General features: G+C 41.0%; 1 protein-coding gene across 1 annotated transcript in view; it reads right to left on the bottom strand.

Moving 5' to 3' along the window:
- Positions 1-3,547: 3,547 nt before the first annotated feature.
- The window catches only part of LOC140235005 (semaphorin-5B-like), a 107,202-nt gene continuing 92,785 nt past the window's right edge, over positions 3,548-17,964 (bottom strand). The window contains 3 exon segments of the mRNA XM_072315041.1: positions 3,548-3,661; positions 5,934-6,019; positions 16,980-17,210. Coding sequence (XP_072171142.1) covers positions 3,548-3,661; positions 5,934-6,019; positions 16,980-17,210 — 431 coding nt within the window.

The raw sequence follows: 17,964 nt of genomic DNA, 5'->3' as shown, positions 1-17,964 counted from the left end.
CATCTCTGTAACTTGTTCTCTTTTTTCCACTAAAAATTGCATATATGCTAAATATCCCCCCCCAAAAAAAAAAATATATATATATATATACTTTAATGAAGTTCACAATATAAGGGAAAACAGAAGACAGCAGAAGGTAATGATTGTGCTTGTAGGTCCTGTGCAAATGTTATATTTCTAATATTTTGCTTACATTTTCATTTTAGTACACTGTAAAAATGAATAGTATGTGATAATTGGTATTGGTAAATTTGCATTCGAGCATTTTTTGTAAATTTGCTGAATACATTAGCATACATTCACAGCTCAATTGATTTGTGTGTCATTATAAATAAAGGAAACATTTTTTTCCATTATCAAATATATATAATTTGCAAAAAAAAAAAAATGCATGAAATGATTACTTAGCAAATTATTAAGCTGTAACATTGTGTTTCCAAGATCAATGGGGGCCTCTGACAAAGTGTATAGTTACCTCCCTTCTTCTTTTGAAATGTGTAATTCCAGTATATATTGTTCATGCATTTGTTGAATTAATATGGGAATACGGCTACACAGAATGATCACTCTCATGATAATAATAGGCACAGTGAAGAAATTGATAATAATGAAATAAAGTAACACTTACATTACTCACCATATTGATACAATTACATAAAACATAGTACCATAAATTATGACAACAAAATATAAATAGGCACTAATTGTGAGCACATGTAATAACAGTAATTCATACAGAATACATTAAAACATGGAAATATAATCAGTTACCTTGAAACAGAATATACGGTTTTGTAACTGTTAGTACATGTAATACCAACAGTAATTCATACCAAATGCAAGAAAGCATGGAAACATAATCAGTAAACTTGAAACAAATTATTTTGTGAAACATAAAAACCTGGGAGGAACAATATATACTAGTATAGGGCTTTCTATAGCTCAGTCGGTAGAGCACCGGGCTAGTAATCCGGAGGTCTTGGGTTCGAATCCACATGGAATCCCATTTCTTTGCTCATTTTTCCACTAATAAATTGTATTTATGTCTGGTAAGTTTCCTTTTGGGTTTATTACGTATTCAAAAAGCTGCCTCACTTCGGTGATCCCACTCATAATATGGATAAATGCATTCAAATGCATTTTTCCACAAGCTGAATTATCCTCCGAGTTTACGTCAGGTTTAAGTGTGTGTGTGTGTGTGTGTGTGTGTGCATCACACAAAGACACACAATGCTTGTATAGCTCCTGACCACACGAGCATTGAGAATTATGGATTTCTCGGACAAACACTGTATAAGGGCTTTCTATAGCTCAGTCGGTAAAGCACCGAGCTCGCATTCTGGAGGTCTCAGGTTCAAATCCCGATGGAATCCCATTCTCTTTGCTCATTTTTCCATTAATAAACATTAAAACCATAAAAAATGTTAGAGAAATACTGACTTCAAGTGAATTTCTTATCAGCTACATGGCAAATATCAAACATAAAAGGGTTAGGGTAAATTAAAATTTTGCATTTTGAATGTCAGTAGTACACAAGACACCACATCCCCCTAAGGTGTGGCTCCGTTGGGATCCGAGTCCCAGTTTATCAGAGTGGAGCATTTGATGAAACATGCTACACTAACCATGTGAGGAATGACTGGTTTTCTCCTTTTTTTTCCAAATTTTTCAAAAAAAAAAATCTCCTTTTCCTGCTTGACAATGCATCTTGGAGTACATTTACTAGACAAATCATACAAAACACATGCACTGTATTATCATTATCATTATTATCATTATTATTATTATCATCATCATTAATACCTCCGCCAAGGAAAAAGATTATAGTTTTCATCGGGGTTTGTTTGTTTGTTTGTTTGTCTTTGTGCAAAATAACTCTCACAGTTATGAACGGATCTTGATGCAGGTTCATTCATTCATTCACAGTGTGCCTGGTTGATACCATTTGCTGACTATTACTAGTACCCGAGGTGAGCCATGAGGGGTCGGTATCATTCATCTGTTTTCTTGTGTGGGTAGTAGGGGGACCACTTCAGGTTGGCACCCTGCTCTTTGCGATGAATGAATGAAGTGGGATCTTTTACGTACGTGTGTTGTAAACACACACATAGGTTCTCCATTCAATGTCCTATCCAAGGTACAGAGTGTTTTGCCTATTACTAGAGGGGAGGGAATGCTTACACACAACAGGTAAGGGTTAGGATGACACAAGGAACAGATACATGTAATTAAATTTTGGTAGTGATCTGGGAATTTTTATGGATCTTTATAAAGGATCCTTTATATTTTGGTAGGTAGGGTCAATGAACTTGGGAGTTCAAGCTGCCCATTTTTTAGGTTTGCATACGAACACTAAAGTGTGTGCTCTGCTCTTCTGAATTTCAATCCTTATGAAGAGAAGTGACAAGCCTTTCAGTCATTATAGAGGCAAACCCCAATTTTTAGGACCAAACAAAAATCTTGCCTTATCCATGAATAGACTGCATGATATTGTTTTCGTAAATACATGCATTATGAATTATTAATTTTCATTGGCCCTCTAAGGCAAGCAACTATTTTTTGACAGCAATGGCACAATCTTGGGAGGAGCACATCTCCCATCAACTGGTTTAAAAAAGAAAAAGAAAAAAAGAGAGAGATTCATGGGTCTCATGTTCAATTGAGTATCGCAAGTTCACCTCCCACACATTCTTGCAGACTATGACCCAAGAGGAAAGTGAGAAACTTGAAGAGCTACGGGGGACCTAAAGAGAGGTTATAAAGTATCCATTCGTATAATTTTATAACAATGGCTATAATGCCTGCCGAGTTTGAAGGAAATTTGACTGTGCATTTTCAAAAATATCAATATTTGTAAACTGGCTGCCAGTTTGTTCCTGCAGCAAGAGGGCCACCCCTGGATCTCCAACAAACAAAACTGAAAGTACACTTACTAATGCACTTTGTATTTACAATGAGTATTTCTGGTTTTATACAAGAAGATTTTTCGAAGATTCTCTATTTCATCATACATCATCTGAAACATATCTGAATTATCATGAACAAACTTGAAACTGCAGTCATCAATCTACTTCTCATAGCACTGAGGGAGTGCTGTCACTTCTGGGGTTGAGAGATGTTTCTCAATTCCTAATTTGGGGGTTCCATTTTGAACTTAGGTATGCCACTTGCCAAGTTTTGTTAAAAGCTGTCATGGAGTTTTCAAGAAAAAGCTGAAAATGTAGAATTGGACCTCAAATTGAATAAGGATCAATTTGGTACCCCTGGCCCCAAGGAGGAGGGGGCATCCCCAGATAAAATTAGATTATGAACAAACTTAAAACAGCAGTCACCAAAGTACTTACCCATGGCACAAAGTTAGCTTTATCGTTTCTGGTTCGATTAAAGATTTTTACTGACTCATTTAAGAAAACTGTTGAAAGCATAAAATGTTTATGATTGACGCACATGAGACACCAACATGCTGATACTGAGCAAAGGACAATCACAACAACTCACCTGAGAGTTTGTCTCAGGTGTGCCAATTTATTAGTGTGTGTTTGTGCTCTTAACACAGGTCGTTGCAAGATCTGGTCATGGCGTCATTATAGTATGTGCAGTCAGGACAGTACTGGATACCTTGAAGAATTGAGATCACAGACACATTAATGAGCCTTCCTGTCTTGGTGCTTCAGCCACCTCTTCTTCCTGCAGCATGAAAAGTATGAAAATTCATTGACATTGATTTCATCAACTTGCACATCTTGAATCTTGTGATAGCAAGAAAAGCATATTGATGTAGTAGAATTGGTATAATACAGGCTAGTTTGAAATTAAAATTCAGAAACAAATTTGATTTCCACAGAATCCCCTAAGCCTAATGTTCGACAGAAGGGCTTGGGTTCGGTCAGCTTAGCATGCTCAAAGAAGCACACTGGAATCAGCTGGATATATCCAGTTAGCTGATTTTTAGCCCGTTCAAATGGTCAATTTGCTTTGCATGGACTTTCATGCCTATTCAAGTTGTAAAATATAAATATTCATGACAGGATTATCATTAGAAATTTTATATACATATTTTTGGCACATGCAAATAAGAAAATAGTGGCTGATAACTGAATATTCATAGATGGATGTCTAGGCTTGGGTGAGTTTAACAAGTTTCCATTATTGCAAAGACTGTAATCAGTGAGAAGTGAAAGAGGAGGAAAATACAAAGCTGTGTCTTATGTGATGCCCCTTTGGGTTTGAGAGGAAGAACCATAGGTAGAGCTAGTGTATGTGATAGGTAGGGTGCATGTGTGTGTGTGTGTGTGTATGTGTGTGTGCATATATGTGTCTGTATGTGAATATGCAGAAGCTGATGCACTGGCGTATGGAGGGATGATATACCTTATTACCGAGGGGCGAACAAACTGCTATAAGAAATTCACAGCGGTGGATCCTGGAATTAATAAGAAATTAAAGGGGGCACATGCCCCCCCCCCTTTATTCTTTTATACCCTTCCCCCACTCTCACCGCCTTTCTGGGTCAGAATAAATCCCTACTCTATTCCATTATTGCCTCAGCCAAGGTAGAGATTATGTTTTCACTGGCGTTGGTTTGTTTGGTTTGTTATAGTTAGTTTGTTTGCCTGCATGCAATATAAACTCAAAAATTTGTAGCCAGATTTTGATGAAACTTACAGGAAAGGTTGAGAATGACATAATGAACAGATGATTAACTTTTGGTAGTGATCCCCAAATTTTTGTGGATTTTATGAAGGATTTTCGATATTTTGGCAGTAGGGTCAATGAACTAGGGGGTTCAGGAGTTTCTGCAAGGGCGAGGCTCGCCACGCAATTGGATATTGACAATGTAACAAAAGGCTACTATATTGGAAATTAGGCGACTTTCAGCATACATGTACTTGTGGGTGGAAATCACTGATCTCTGTGGAAGAACAAGATCAGTGGTGGAAATTAGTTGCATGCTTGGTGGAGGTCTGTGCTCTCAGAGTGCTTCTCTAGTTCATAAGCAACCATAGCAACTTTTCTCCCAGTAACCATTTTTAATAGGTTGGGAACCATGAAAGAAGTAAACAGAACTTGGGACTGCATACAATATGCTGTATAGGAAATCTACAGATATTTCATTTATTCCACACCAACTGGATTTTACCAAAAATATGTCTACTGTCCTGTACTACCGCAATGTCCCATATGGTTAAAGATTAAGAAGTGATAAAATGTGAAGTTTTACTTCCTGATTTTGTTGCATACACCGTGAAATCTACTGTGATGAGTTTAAGTCCGCATCAACTAGTAATAAGTTCAAAGTGCAGGACTAAGATAATATAAAACATCAATAATCGCAGGTTTTCAACTGATGACACAGCTCACTGCAACTCACATTGAATTATGTAGTTAACCCATTATGGACGATTCCCGAGTATACTTGGGCAAGTGTCCATTGGAAATGCATGTTGCAGCAAAATCAGTCTGACCTCAACGGCTTATTGATGATGACACACTATTCTTACATTATGTTTGCTAAGATGATTTAAGGTAACTTATTGACAAAATGCGTAGATGGAGAGTAAAAGAACACATCATTTACCATTATAAGCTCTTTTGGTTGTTTGACATCAGATTTCAATAGCACTTCACATTCTGATACCAACTAACATCCATAGATGAGCATCTGACAGAAGTTAGGAAAAGAACACTGACCCTTGAATCCTACAGGAGATTTGCAATGGATTATGGAGTACAATTAGACGCGCCTTTTCTCCTCTCTCACATTATGTCAGCAAATGAGAAAATGTTTCCTGGTATGAAACCTAAGGGGCTCAAATTTCAAAGTTTATGGAAATCTATAAACTGTATTCATGTCTTATATCCATATTTTTTTTTTAATGGTATGTCTAGTTAATGCCAAAAATACAAACTATAGCCCCAACATAGCATCTTACCGTCCAACAGAGTTCAGCGTTGTGCATGACCAGAGCTTTTTCATCTATGCGTTCCTGCCATTCATTTGATGAAATCAATTCATTATCTGAATAAACAAACAACAGAGAATCAAATTGAAAAAAAAGGCAGCATATATAATCTTCCATTCTCAGATTCATCTCTAGAGGTGTGTATGATAACCTACAGTAAATTTGATTATAGAATGGGCAGCGAGAATCCTGCGATCTCATTGGTCGAGAGCTATGTGTTGATTTTTACTGGCCGCAAGCTGAGTCACAGTGGTACACATGTTATCGCGCACTTGTTTGTAGCAAGAGTACGTGTACTTGTAACAAAGATTCGCGCTCTAAGCAAGCGTTCGCGCACCCAGTATGAGACGCCTAAATTGGCTAAAACAACCATGCATCAGTATACAAATATCGACTGCTGCAGAGGGAGATGGTAAAACTATTTGCACCGAGGTGATTTCTCAACAGTGCTATGTCCCGAGACGAAGTCGAGGGACATGGCACTGTTGAGAAATCACCGAGGTCAAATAGTTTTACTATGGCCCGAAAGAAAGCAGTCGATATTTGTTTTATATCCCTCTCGAACATTTTACTAGAGTGATGACGGTTCCCTTTTGGAAAAATGTGCAGGTTTCCTGAACGTTAAATCTAACGTTAGACCGTAGCCGTGCAGCAGCAGTGTGTGCGTGCAGCTGCAGCGCGTAGCGAACGACACCGTTGTTGATTCCCACACACGAGCTACATTACAGCGTTACTGCAAAACTCCAAAAGATCGAGGAGGTCCTGGGGGGCGTTTCATGAAGGAACTTGTCGGATAAAATGTCCGACAAGTCAATTATATCCGACAAGTTCAGAGAAATCAGCCAATCAGACTAAAGAATTTCTCAAAACTTGTCGGATATAACTGACTTGTCAGATATTTTATCCGACAAGTTCCTTCATGAAACGCCCCCCAGGACTACGTTAGAAGTAGGTCTAAAGCGGCTTGGTTACCCAGATCATCTTCAAAATCGCTGTTAGTTTATTCCTAATTCGTACCTGATCTGATATGGTGTCCTTCTGCTGCAATTATTCCTCCGTTACTTGAAGCGCAGTCACTCTGTCAATTGAGCTGAACTGCATTGATCACACTAACGAATACACGTACACACGTGTACACACACGCCATCGCACCACCACAGATTCCTGTAATGCCGTCGCGCAAATCGCTGCTAGGTAGCGCTAGGTACAAGCCACGCACAGGACTGTCACTCAAAAGTATCGCTACTACGCGCACTGCGTACATTCTTAAGTGAGAAATGTAGATATCGATCACACGATCACGATTGGGTGCAAATCGTGGATTCCCAAAAGTACTATATCACGCTGGCTAGTAACCAATTGCACCGCATCCAGCTGCTCGTAGCTAGCTAGTAAAACTACACCATGTTCGTGCTCTGTACAATCCTATGGCAAGAAGCTTTACATGAGGGATATAATATTTATTATATCCCTCACAAAATGCATCTCGTCCTCTGATTGGTCGAGAGCACTGTAAACAACAAAACATAATTCTACCATACAAGTACGCGAAAAAGACTATACTCCCTAGGGAAATGGTATACAAATATTCAATGTTTATGAGTGCGATGGTTCCGAATATTACATGAGCGTGCAAGTTTAACCGTTCTATTCAACGACGCGAAGCGGAGTTGAATAGAACGGTTAAACTTGCACCGAATGTAATATTCGGTACCGTCGCACGAATGATAAACATTGAATATTTGTTTTATACAACACATGATATCGAAATATTCAGGCATGGTCTAGAGTCTAGACCAAAATAGATATGCTTTAACCCTAAATAGGTAGGTCGAGAACTATGCGAAAGCCTACGCCTAACGTTACTAGTATGCCTACACTATAGCTACAGTGTATACGTAATGTACGGTACTGCCACTGGCTCGATCTGTGGTAGGTCTTGAAAAAAGGTCTAACTAAACCCTATATATATAGGGCTAGAGAATTTGCTTACCACTATTTAAAGCATACTGTATAAGACCACTTTCTTAGTATTTGCTGCTGCACTTCACTCATGAGCAATGCGCTGAGATCCTCATCAGAGACGAGAACAAAGCTCGGGTGAGAAGAGGTAGGTTTATACGTAGCCATGATAACGTATAGTAGTGGCATGGCCGTACGTGAGTACGCATGGTGGACTGGTGGTGAACCGGTTGCGTGCTGGGCTGGCGCATGCAGCGCAAACCCTACGGGTGCGCGTATACAATGCCAGCTAGCTAGTGTACGATACACAAGTTCAGTGTGTCCTACGGTCTATTGCACTGCCGGCTCGCTTGTACCGTTCAATAGTCGACTATTGCACTGCCATTGAGAGTGAGCATTGGAGAGCTGATTCCTCTGAATGTCATGTGACCCGCATTCATCCAATCAGATGGCAAGATTCCATACATGTGTTGTATAATAAAAACTATACCACGCTGGTGATTTTCGCGCCTTTTTTGCTTCGCGTCGCGACGCGAAATATTTCACGTGTAAATGAATGGGTATCGCAGCACCTTCGCTTCGCGAGAGATTTCATGTACAAATGAATGGGTATCGCGGCGCCTTCACTTCGCGAGAACCACAAGGCACGCATACACTCAATACGTGTAACGTTAGAGAGACTCAGAGAGACTCTTATAAAGCCCTCATTCTACCTAAAAAGATGATCATGGCATTGTATTACGTTACAACAGAGTAGGCGATATCGTAGATCTATAATTAGACAACAACAATAAGCAAGCCAGGGCTCTTCGACGTACCGTATGCCTAGATCTTTTAACGTTGGTTAGGCCTCATTTGGCCCTGGTTTTGAAGATGCATGTCGTGACTCGTAGAGATTATACAATAGAAGATCGTTCAAAGGATTTGGTGCAATGTATGAGAAAGTATGATCCCCTAAACTACGGTATGCTAGATTTTGGGTAGTGTCTATGCCTATATCCCAGTGTAGGACTGTCTAATTTTGGGGAATGACCCACCCAAAAGATGTTGACAAACTGCAGTAGGCCTAGCCCTAGATAGTAGTAGGCCTACGCCTGCTTATACCATTATTTCTAACGTTAGCGCAAGTTACATCTAGTTAAGCCTAGCGTTATGGTCGTTAGTTCTACCTGTTTAACAGTAGACCGTAGTTACCGTAATCTCATCCTAATAATTATTTTATAGAGTGTCTATACAACGAGTTTAGAGTCTAATGTTAGCTGTTTGCCGTACTGTACGTTAGAACACGAATCACACGAATTTACAGTGGAACTCGATGCTTAACTGCTAGAATTTTTCCAGTGCCTAATCTAACCTTAGACTCGCTGGGGAATGCTATCTAATTTACAATGTATACTTGCATTTTTAACAGGAAATGATAGTCCATATTCATGTACAGACAGCTAGAAAGAAGACAGAAATGTGGGCGAATGGCGGTGTGTGTGTGTGTGTGCGGTGTGTGTGTGTGTGCAGTGCCTGGGAAAAGCTCCAGAAAACTTACTGCAAATGTCATTTTTCCCTACTTCTCTGTGAATTTTTGAAAGTGGATTGCTATCACCCTTCATCACTCATCATAGTTACGCTGAATTTGAGCTCACATAGCAAAATCCTTGGATGTTACAGGAAGTTGCAAATGGACCACAGGAAAGTCATGGCAGCCATCTTTGTTCTTTTGCAATATGCTTAGTCCCAGATGTGCTTCTTGGTGTTGAACCCAGCCAATCTTTTAGCAAAGCATCCTTTGCTTTCAACCTTCATGTGGTTTAGCTTTTGCCAGGGAGTTTTGTTTTGTTTTGTTTTGTTTTCTCTCTCCCTCAAACTATGATTAGACTAGAACTATAGTCTCTGTGTCGAGAAAGTAGCTATTTCGCCTTTTGAAAGTGAAAACTGAGTCTTACATCTACACTGTAGTACTAGTAGACCACAAGTGAGGTCAGGCATACAGTGTAGCATGACTGTTTAGATGCATGGAATGGTACTTTAGTATACAGTGCAGTTCTACTACGTCTCTGCCTGTAGATCTTGATGATCACTAGCTTGCTCATTAGATTCTAGTAGGGAGACTGACGTTCTTGTATTGAATCATGCTTAACAGAGGCACTAAGAAGTGTCTGGGCAACATGATGACGACTTCCGTATACAGGGTTAGCTACTTGATACTCGTGTCAACCCTTTGTAACCTGATTGTAACTAAACAAGGACAGCCCTTGGACACCTCACCATTCCTAACGTTCACGATCTTGGTGTCTGCAGGCCCTAGATATCATAATTATACGATTGTTACCTCAAGTCTTTCAGACTCGTGCTCACACTCACAGCTTCAGACACTGACAAACTCACTTTACTCCTCTTGTCATGGCAAGAAAGCTCTGCCTTACTCGTTGGACTTCCCCAAAGCAGGATCTCTGCTCTACCTCAGCCTGCTTCTACTAGTGAATGCATTTGATGTTGAACTAAACCCAGGACCTCGGACAAAGTATCCTTGCCAGATATGCCACCGTGCAGTCACATGGAAACAACGAGGTGTAGCATGCGACGATTGTCAAGAGTGGTACCATGTGGAATGTATGCACATGTCAACACCTGTATACACTGCCCTTGCCAATTCTAGTGTCTCTTGGCATTGTGTCACCTGCGGTATGCCACAGTTCTCATCTAGCCTTTTTAACTCTCACACCCTGGAAACTTCAAACTCATTCGCAAATTTGTCTTCACTTGATAGCTCATCAAGCACCGCAGGTAGTCCTGGCCTGCCCAGTGCGACGTCATCACCAAACTGGCAATGCAAAGTCAAGACTAACACAAGAGCCAACAAGATAAACACCAGTATGAAGATCCTAATAGTGAATTTCCAGAGCGCAAAGAATAAGAAGGAAGAGATTGGAAATATGATTAACTCTACCGATCCTGGCATCATCATAGGCACTGAAACCTGGTTGAATGAGAACATCAGCAGCTCGGAATTATTCCCACGTAGCTACAATGTCATCCGCAAGGATCGAAGTGACGGCTATGGTGGTGTTCTTATTGCTATCAAGAAGGAATTTACATTCGAACACTTGCCGTCAAATCACGACTGCGAAGCTACCTTCATTAAGCTTCCCCTCGATAGAAGGAAAACCCTTGTAGTCGGAGCATTGTATCGTCCACCCTCTAGCTCTCAGCAGTACATCGAAGACTTATGTAGTGCAGTAGAAGAACAGCAAAGCAAACATAGGAATGCTGTTTTCTGGTTAGGCGGGGACTTGAACTTTCCAGACATAAACTGGGATACTGCAACATCTGACGGCATCCAGAATCCTCAAGGAATGAAAAAGCGTTTCCTGGATATGCTTGACAACTGTGCTCTGCAGCAGACAGTACAGTTTCCAACTAGAGGCAACAGTATCTTGGACTTGTTCATGACAAATAGACCTTCCCTTTTGAATAGGTGTGATCCACTTCCTGGCATAGGGGATCATGACCTTGTAATGGTGGATTCCTCTATCATGCCTAGAAGACTGAAACCCGTCAAAAGGAAGATATACCTATGGAAGGATGCAAACCTCACCAGTATGAAGGATGAATGTCTTTCTTTCCAGAAAGAATTCACTGCACGGCATTCTTCTTCAAGTCCAGTCGCTGACATGTGGTCGGACATCAAGCACTTCCTCATTGAACTCCAAGACAAGCACGTCCCGTCTAAGATGTCTTCCACCCGTTTTCACCAACCGTGGATTACAACACATCTAAAACGTCTTACGCGGCAGAAGAAACGATGCTTTGTCCAAGCCAAGATATCACAGGACCCCAAAGACTTCCAACGATACCAGCAGCTGAAGAGGACAACCAGAAAGGCTTGTAAACATGCTCATGACGACTATTTGACCAATATAGTTAGCCCTGACTCTACCGGAAACCCCAAGCGATTTTGGAGTTTCATCAAAAGCAGGCGATGTGACCAATAAGGAGTATCTCCCTTGAAATCAGGAGATGGCATCACCTACTCTGACAGTCCAACAAAAGCAGACATACTCAATCACCAGTTTGCCTCCACCTTTACCAGTGAAGAGCCCACAAACAACATCAAAAACCTTGGGCAGCCATCTCCATCAATGAGCAAGATCACCATCAACCCTGCCGGTGTCTACAAGCTTTTGTCTGCACTAGAAACACACAAAGCATCAGGTCCTGATAAAGTACCAACCAGACTCCTGAAAGTGTTGGCTCTGGAGCTCACGCCAGTCTTCACACTCCTGTACCAAACATCCGTAGACCAAGGAAAAATTCCAGATGACTGGAAAGAAGCAGACGTCACGCCAATCTACAAAAAGGGTGACAGAAACAAAGCGGAGAACTACCGTCCTATCTCACTAACGTCAGTCTCATGTAAAATTCTCGAGCACATTATACACAGTGCTATCATGAATCATCTGGAAGACAACAACATCCTCTCTGATGCGCAGTATGGCTTTCGCAAATGTCGCTCATGTGAGTCTCAGCTCATTCTTGCCATTCAGGACTTCGCCAAGGGCATTGACGACAAAGAACAACATGACGTCATTCTACTTGACTTATCAAAAGCCTTTGATAAGGTGCCCCATGCCAGACTCCTTCACAAGTTGCATCATTATGGCATCAGTGACAACACCCACAAATGGATCACCGATTTCCTTCACAACCGGAGCCAACAAGTAATCCTTGAAGGGTCAACATCAGGTGCTGCCAAGGTCACCTCTGGTGTACCTCAAGGTAGTGTGTTAGGCCCGCTCCTCTTCCTCCTGTTCATTAACGACCTCCCTGAGTATGTCTCGCTCGGTTGCACCGTCAGGCTCTTTGCTGATGACTGCATGCTCTATCGAAGAATCAACTCAGAGGCCGACGCAAAACACCTGCGAGAGGATCTGGATGCCTTGCAAGAATGGGAGAGTGACTGGCTTATGGAATTCAACCCCCTCAAGTGCCAAGTCCTCACCATCACAAACAAGAGGAAACCTGTCCAATGGTCCTACAACATCCATGGCCAGATCCTGGCAAAAGCAGACACAGCCAAATATCTCGGAATCCATCTCAAGAACAACATGAACTGGACTCCCCACATAAAAGCTGTCACCAAGAAAGCAAGTAGCATCAGTGCATTCTTGCAACGAAACATCAGACCTTGCCCTCGAAAAACCAAAATGTTGTGCTACTTGGCATTAGTTCGTCCCATCCTAGAATATGCTAGCACAGTTTGGGACCCCCATACCCAGGAAAACATCCAGAGGCTGGAAATGGTTCAACGTCGATATGCCCGCTTTGTTGTAGGAGACTATCACAGGACAAGAAGCGTGACAATGATGTTGCACCAACTCCAGTGGCCATCTCTTCAAGAACGCCGAGCTCAGCTCAAGATGATGGTGATGTATCGCATCCTCAACCGACTTACAGACATCCCTCATACCAACCTACTTCCGGTAACAACATCAAACCGTGGACACTCTCAACAGCTTCAAGTACCCTTTGCAAGAACCCTACTCTACCAGAAATTATTCTTTCCTGACTCCATAAGGCTGTGGAACTCTCTGCCAGAAGCCCTCATCAAATGTACCTCTACTGACAGTTTCAGGCAGGAGGTGCAGAAACTCCAGCTCCGATAGAAGGGGAATGCTGTTTTTTTAACTGCACTTAGTTATCATGTAGTTATTTTATATATATGGCACTGTACATACACCGCACCAGACCCGCCAAACAGTGCGAAAATACACCAGATGGTGGACTGCACTTACTCGGAAGAAGAAGAAAACACAATCAACTGCAGCTCACAGTCACGGTCACATCGTTGATCAGCTCGAGCACGCACATCACTAGCCTTTAAACAAGGCAACTCGCTCTGCGTGCCCCCGTATAGCGCGTTTACCCCACAAACCTGTTGGCCGGGTGGAGCGAGCCGCCTTTATCCACTCGTTCAGGGATGTGTACGCAGAAAATACACACGGCACCAAGGCAAGCCGCGCGCGCTTGCTAACAAATTTATATTCTTTGACAAATTTGCGTACAAATTTGGTAGCAAGCGCGCGCGGCTTGCCTTGGTGCCGTGTGTATTTTCTGCGTCAAATTTGTACGCAAATTTGTCAAAGAATATAAAGCAACAACAACGACAAAAGTACACATCCCTCAACGAGTGGATAAAGGCGGCTCGCTCCACCCGGCCAACAGGTTTGTGGGGTAAACGCGCTATGATACGGGGACACGCAGAGCGAGTCGCCTTGTTTAAAGGCTAGCACATCACCGGCACCAACGTACAGTACGTACGTATTGTTGACAGATCGGATACTAGTAGGCGTATTGCATGTATGAAGCGCGTAGTGAGTTTGCAGTTTGCGCATGTTTACCAGTACTAGTACGTTGTACAGCAATGCACCGAGCGGCTGAGCGCGCAGTTGTCTCTTCATAGTACGCGTACGCGCTGCCCTCCTGCTGAACTACTTTCTTCCCGAGCGTGAATGACTTGTCAATCTTCTTGAAAAGAGTAAAGCAAGATGCCATAAAAAAGGGGTAAATTACAGAATACCAGCAGTCGAATACTCTTAAATTCATTGGGAGGGATATAAAACAAATATACCAGGCCAATTTTTCGAGGCACCGGTTGAAACTATGTGCCTTCGGTGACTTCAGTAGCACTATTTTCTTCGGGGCTGCGCCCCTCAGAAAATAGTGCTACTGAAGTCACCTCATGCGCATAGTTTCAACCAGAGCCTCTCAGGCCTGGTATATTTGTATATTATAGAATGGGTAGCGAGAATCCTGCGATCTGATTGGTCGAGAGCTATGTGTTCATTTTTACTGGCCGCGGTGTGCCGCACGCAGTGGTAAACATGTTATCGCGCACTTAGCAAGTGTACGCGTACTTGTAACAAAGGTTCGCGCACTAAAGCAAGCGGTCGCGCACTCAGCTTGGCCATGCATCCAGTACAGTATACAAATGACGCACAGGTCTGAGTGCGTCAGTCGGAATTGTGTGCATAAGGTAACTATGGAATGCTTAACCCACGAGGCGAAGCCGAGTGGGTTTAGGCTAAATTCCATAGTTACCGCATGCACACTATATTCCGACTGACGCACGAAAAGACATGTGCGTCATTTGATTTATAGAATGGGTAATTTTCTTGTCAAAAACCCAGTTTTCTATCGCGTTACCCGATGACAAAATTACTGGATGCATTTCCTTTTGGCTTTCCGTAAAGGGCATGCATACCCGTACTTACCGTTTTTACTGGATGCATGGCCAGCCAAGCATAAGTTTTTACTGGATGCATGGCCAAGGTGAGTGCGCGAACGCTTGCTTTAGTGCGCGAACCTTTGTTACAAGTACGCGTACACTTGCTAAGTGCGCGATATCATGTTTACCACTGTGACTCAGCGTGCAGCCAGTAAAAATGAACACATAGCTCTCGACCAATCAGATCGTAGGATTCTCGCTACCCATTCTATAATAAAAGTTTATGCATGGCTGGCCATGCATCCAGTAAAAACGGTAAGTACGGGTAGCTTGTTTTTTAAAGACGGCACAGATAGGGGCATGGCGCGTGTTAAACCTATGGGAAAAACGTTGGGTTAGGGTTTTTGGTTATGGTTATGGTTAGGGTTAGGGTTAGGGTTGGGGTTAGGGTTAGGGTTAGGGTTTGATGGTTAGGGTTAGGATTAGGATTAGGGTTAGGTTTAGGGGTAGGGTCCCCGATAGATTTTTAGTTTCCCCAATCTGTGCCGTCTAAAAAAAAACACGCGTACGGGTATGCATGCCCTTTACGGAAAGCCAAAAGGAAATGCATCCAGTAATTTTGTCATCGGGTAACACGATAGAAAACTGGGTTTTTGACAAGAAAATTACCCATTCTTTAAATCAAATGACGCACATGTCTTTTCGTGCGTCAGTCGGAATATAGTGTGCATGCGGTAACTATGGAATTTAGCCTAAACCCACTTGGCTTCACCTCGTGGGTTAAGCATTCCATAGTTACCTTATGCACATAATTCCGACTGACGCACTCAGACCTGTGTGTCATTTGTATACTGCTGAATGCAGTTCACCAGTATGCTTTTGCCTTCTTTTGAAACAAGTATTTAGTGTGATAAAAAAAGGTCGTTCATAGACATGTATATATTTACAGTTAACTGATCTAAACATTGATGTTGTTTTGCTCCCTTATTTTGATTTTTTTTTCAACCTTACCACCAAACTATTGTATAAAAACAATAAGATTTTGCAAATTGGAGCTGATGGCCTTTTTTTGCACCATGAAATTTTCATCAATTTTACTGGTATACAGTGCATATAGAGTAGACAAGAACTTTCGTGTGCATTTCAATTTTTTTAATCTTGGCTCCTCTTGAAATTTACAAATATTCCATACACACAAATATGTTTGCCTTGACAGTACTAGTATACAGTAATTACGGTTCATGTATTAAAGTTTCAGAAAAGACATGCCATTTTAAGTTTGGACATCATTAAATTTGACGTTGGCATCTGTTTTACATCCCTCCCCACCTTCCTCCCACTTGACAGAAATAGGTAACCTACTTGTATCTTAGTCCTGTACAAGAATACATTAAAAGCAAACCATTCTCAGTCACAAATTGAACATGAAAATTACTGTATAGCTAGCGAGTCTACATTTCCACAAATTCAGACTTTTCAACAATTTTGCAAGTGGTTAATTCGCAATCTTACAATACGGTACTGAAAGGAGAAATGTATACATGTGCGTCACATTCATATTGGGATCTGAGTCATTATTTTTGCATGTCTTTAATTTCGTGAATAGCAACCGACTTGCAAAATTTGCGAAAATTAAAACCTAGTTAAATATTTGGCGTATACATTACAGTATATTGTCCAGTGTGTATTCAATCATTATTATGTCATTCTGTATGCCTATTTCAACTCTGTTCAGTCAAGTTACTAGTAACTCAAACATGGAGCCAAATCAGACACTTGTGCTTGATGCAATCACATAACAAAGATGCTTTTGAGAGTGAAAATCATATTCTTACCCAGTGTGATATCCAGCCTGTCATCACCATAGTTGACTGCAGCATTTTCTAGAACAAGAATCTCAAATATCATGATGGCAGGGTTTGTTACATCTAGAGTACAATACTTCAGGATCTGCACAGTCTCATTCTCCAGATCGAAAGAAACGTCATCTCTACGTCCTTGGTAAATCAGTTCCACCACTGTGTTCGCATGTGTGGTAAGGTTCTCACCGGGACTGAGAGCTGTTTCTGTTTATTCACAATATAGACCAACAGACGAACACCAAACAAATATAAAATTTAATCATTTTTTTTTTTTGCATTTAATGCCCCTGTCTTATGGAATAATTTACCTCAGAAATTGAGACAAATCACTGATATAAATAGATTCAAGTCTGCCTTGAAAACGCATTTGTTTACAGTGTAAGCAAAATGAAGCTCGGTACCATCACTGTAATTGGAATCATATGTTCTTGTTACAATCTTTTCATTTTTTGAGTGCATAGGGACATTATCACTATGTGTTATGCGCTATATAAGCACTGTCAATTATTATTATTATTATTATTATTATTATTATTATTATTATTATTATTATTAATCATAGCTCACACAAACACTGCATTAAATGTGTTTCAAGAGATATTGCTTTTAAAGCTCAATGTAATAGCATGTGAATGTGACTTCAATTACCAAAAATATACTTCAACTTCTGTGGTAATAATCCAGTAACTTTCTGTATCTGTATTCTGTATCTCACACTCCTTCAATTCCAAAGCACAGACTAACACACCATTGATAGACATGTGAATAGATGCAATCATATGTAGCACAGGGGCTGCAAGTTTTGCTTTGAGTACAAAGAAACTGTATGAATTATGAAATATGTGGATCAGCTTGATAAATACTGAATTGCAGTGTCCCACATAAGGTAGGCCTACTGCCATCATCTGATTGTCTATTCATCTCAGGCTAGCAATACCTGTATGATGTCATACCACTT

This window comes from Diadema setosum, chromosome 11 (assembly GCF_964275005.1).
Source record: "Diadema setosum chromosome 11, eeDiaSeto1, whole genome shotgun sequence".
NCBI classification, from domain to species: domain Eukaryota; kingdom Metazoa; phylum Echinodermata; class Echinoidea; order Diadematoida; family Diadematidae; genus Diadema; species Diadema setosum.
Note: the sequence above shows the minus strand (reverse complement) of the source record. Positions and strands in the feature narration are given on the sequence as shown.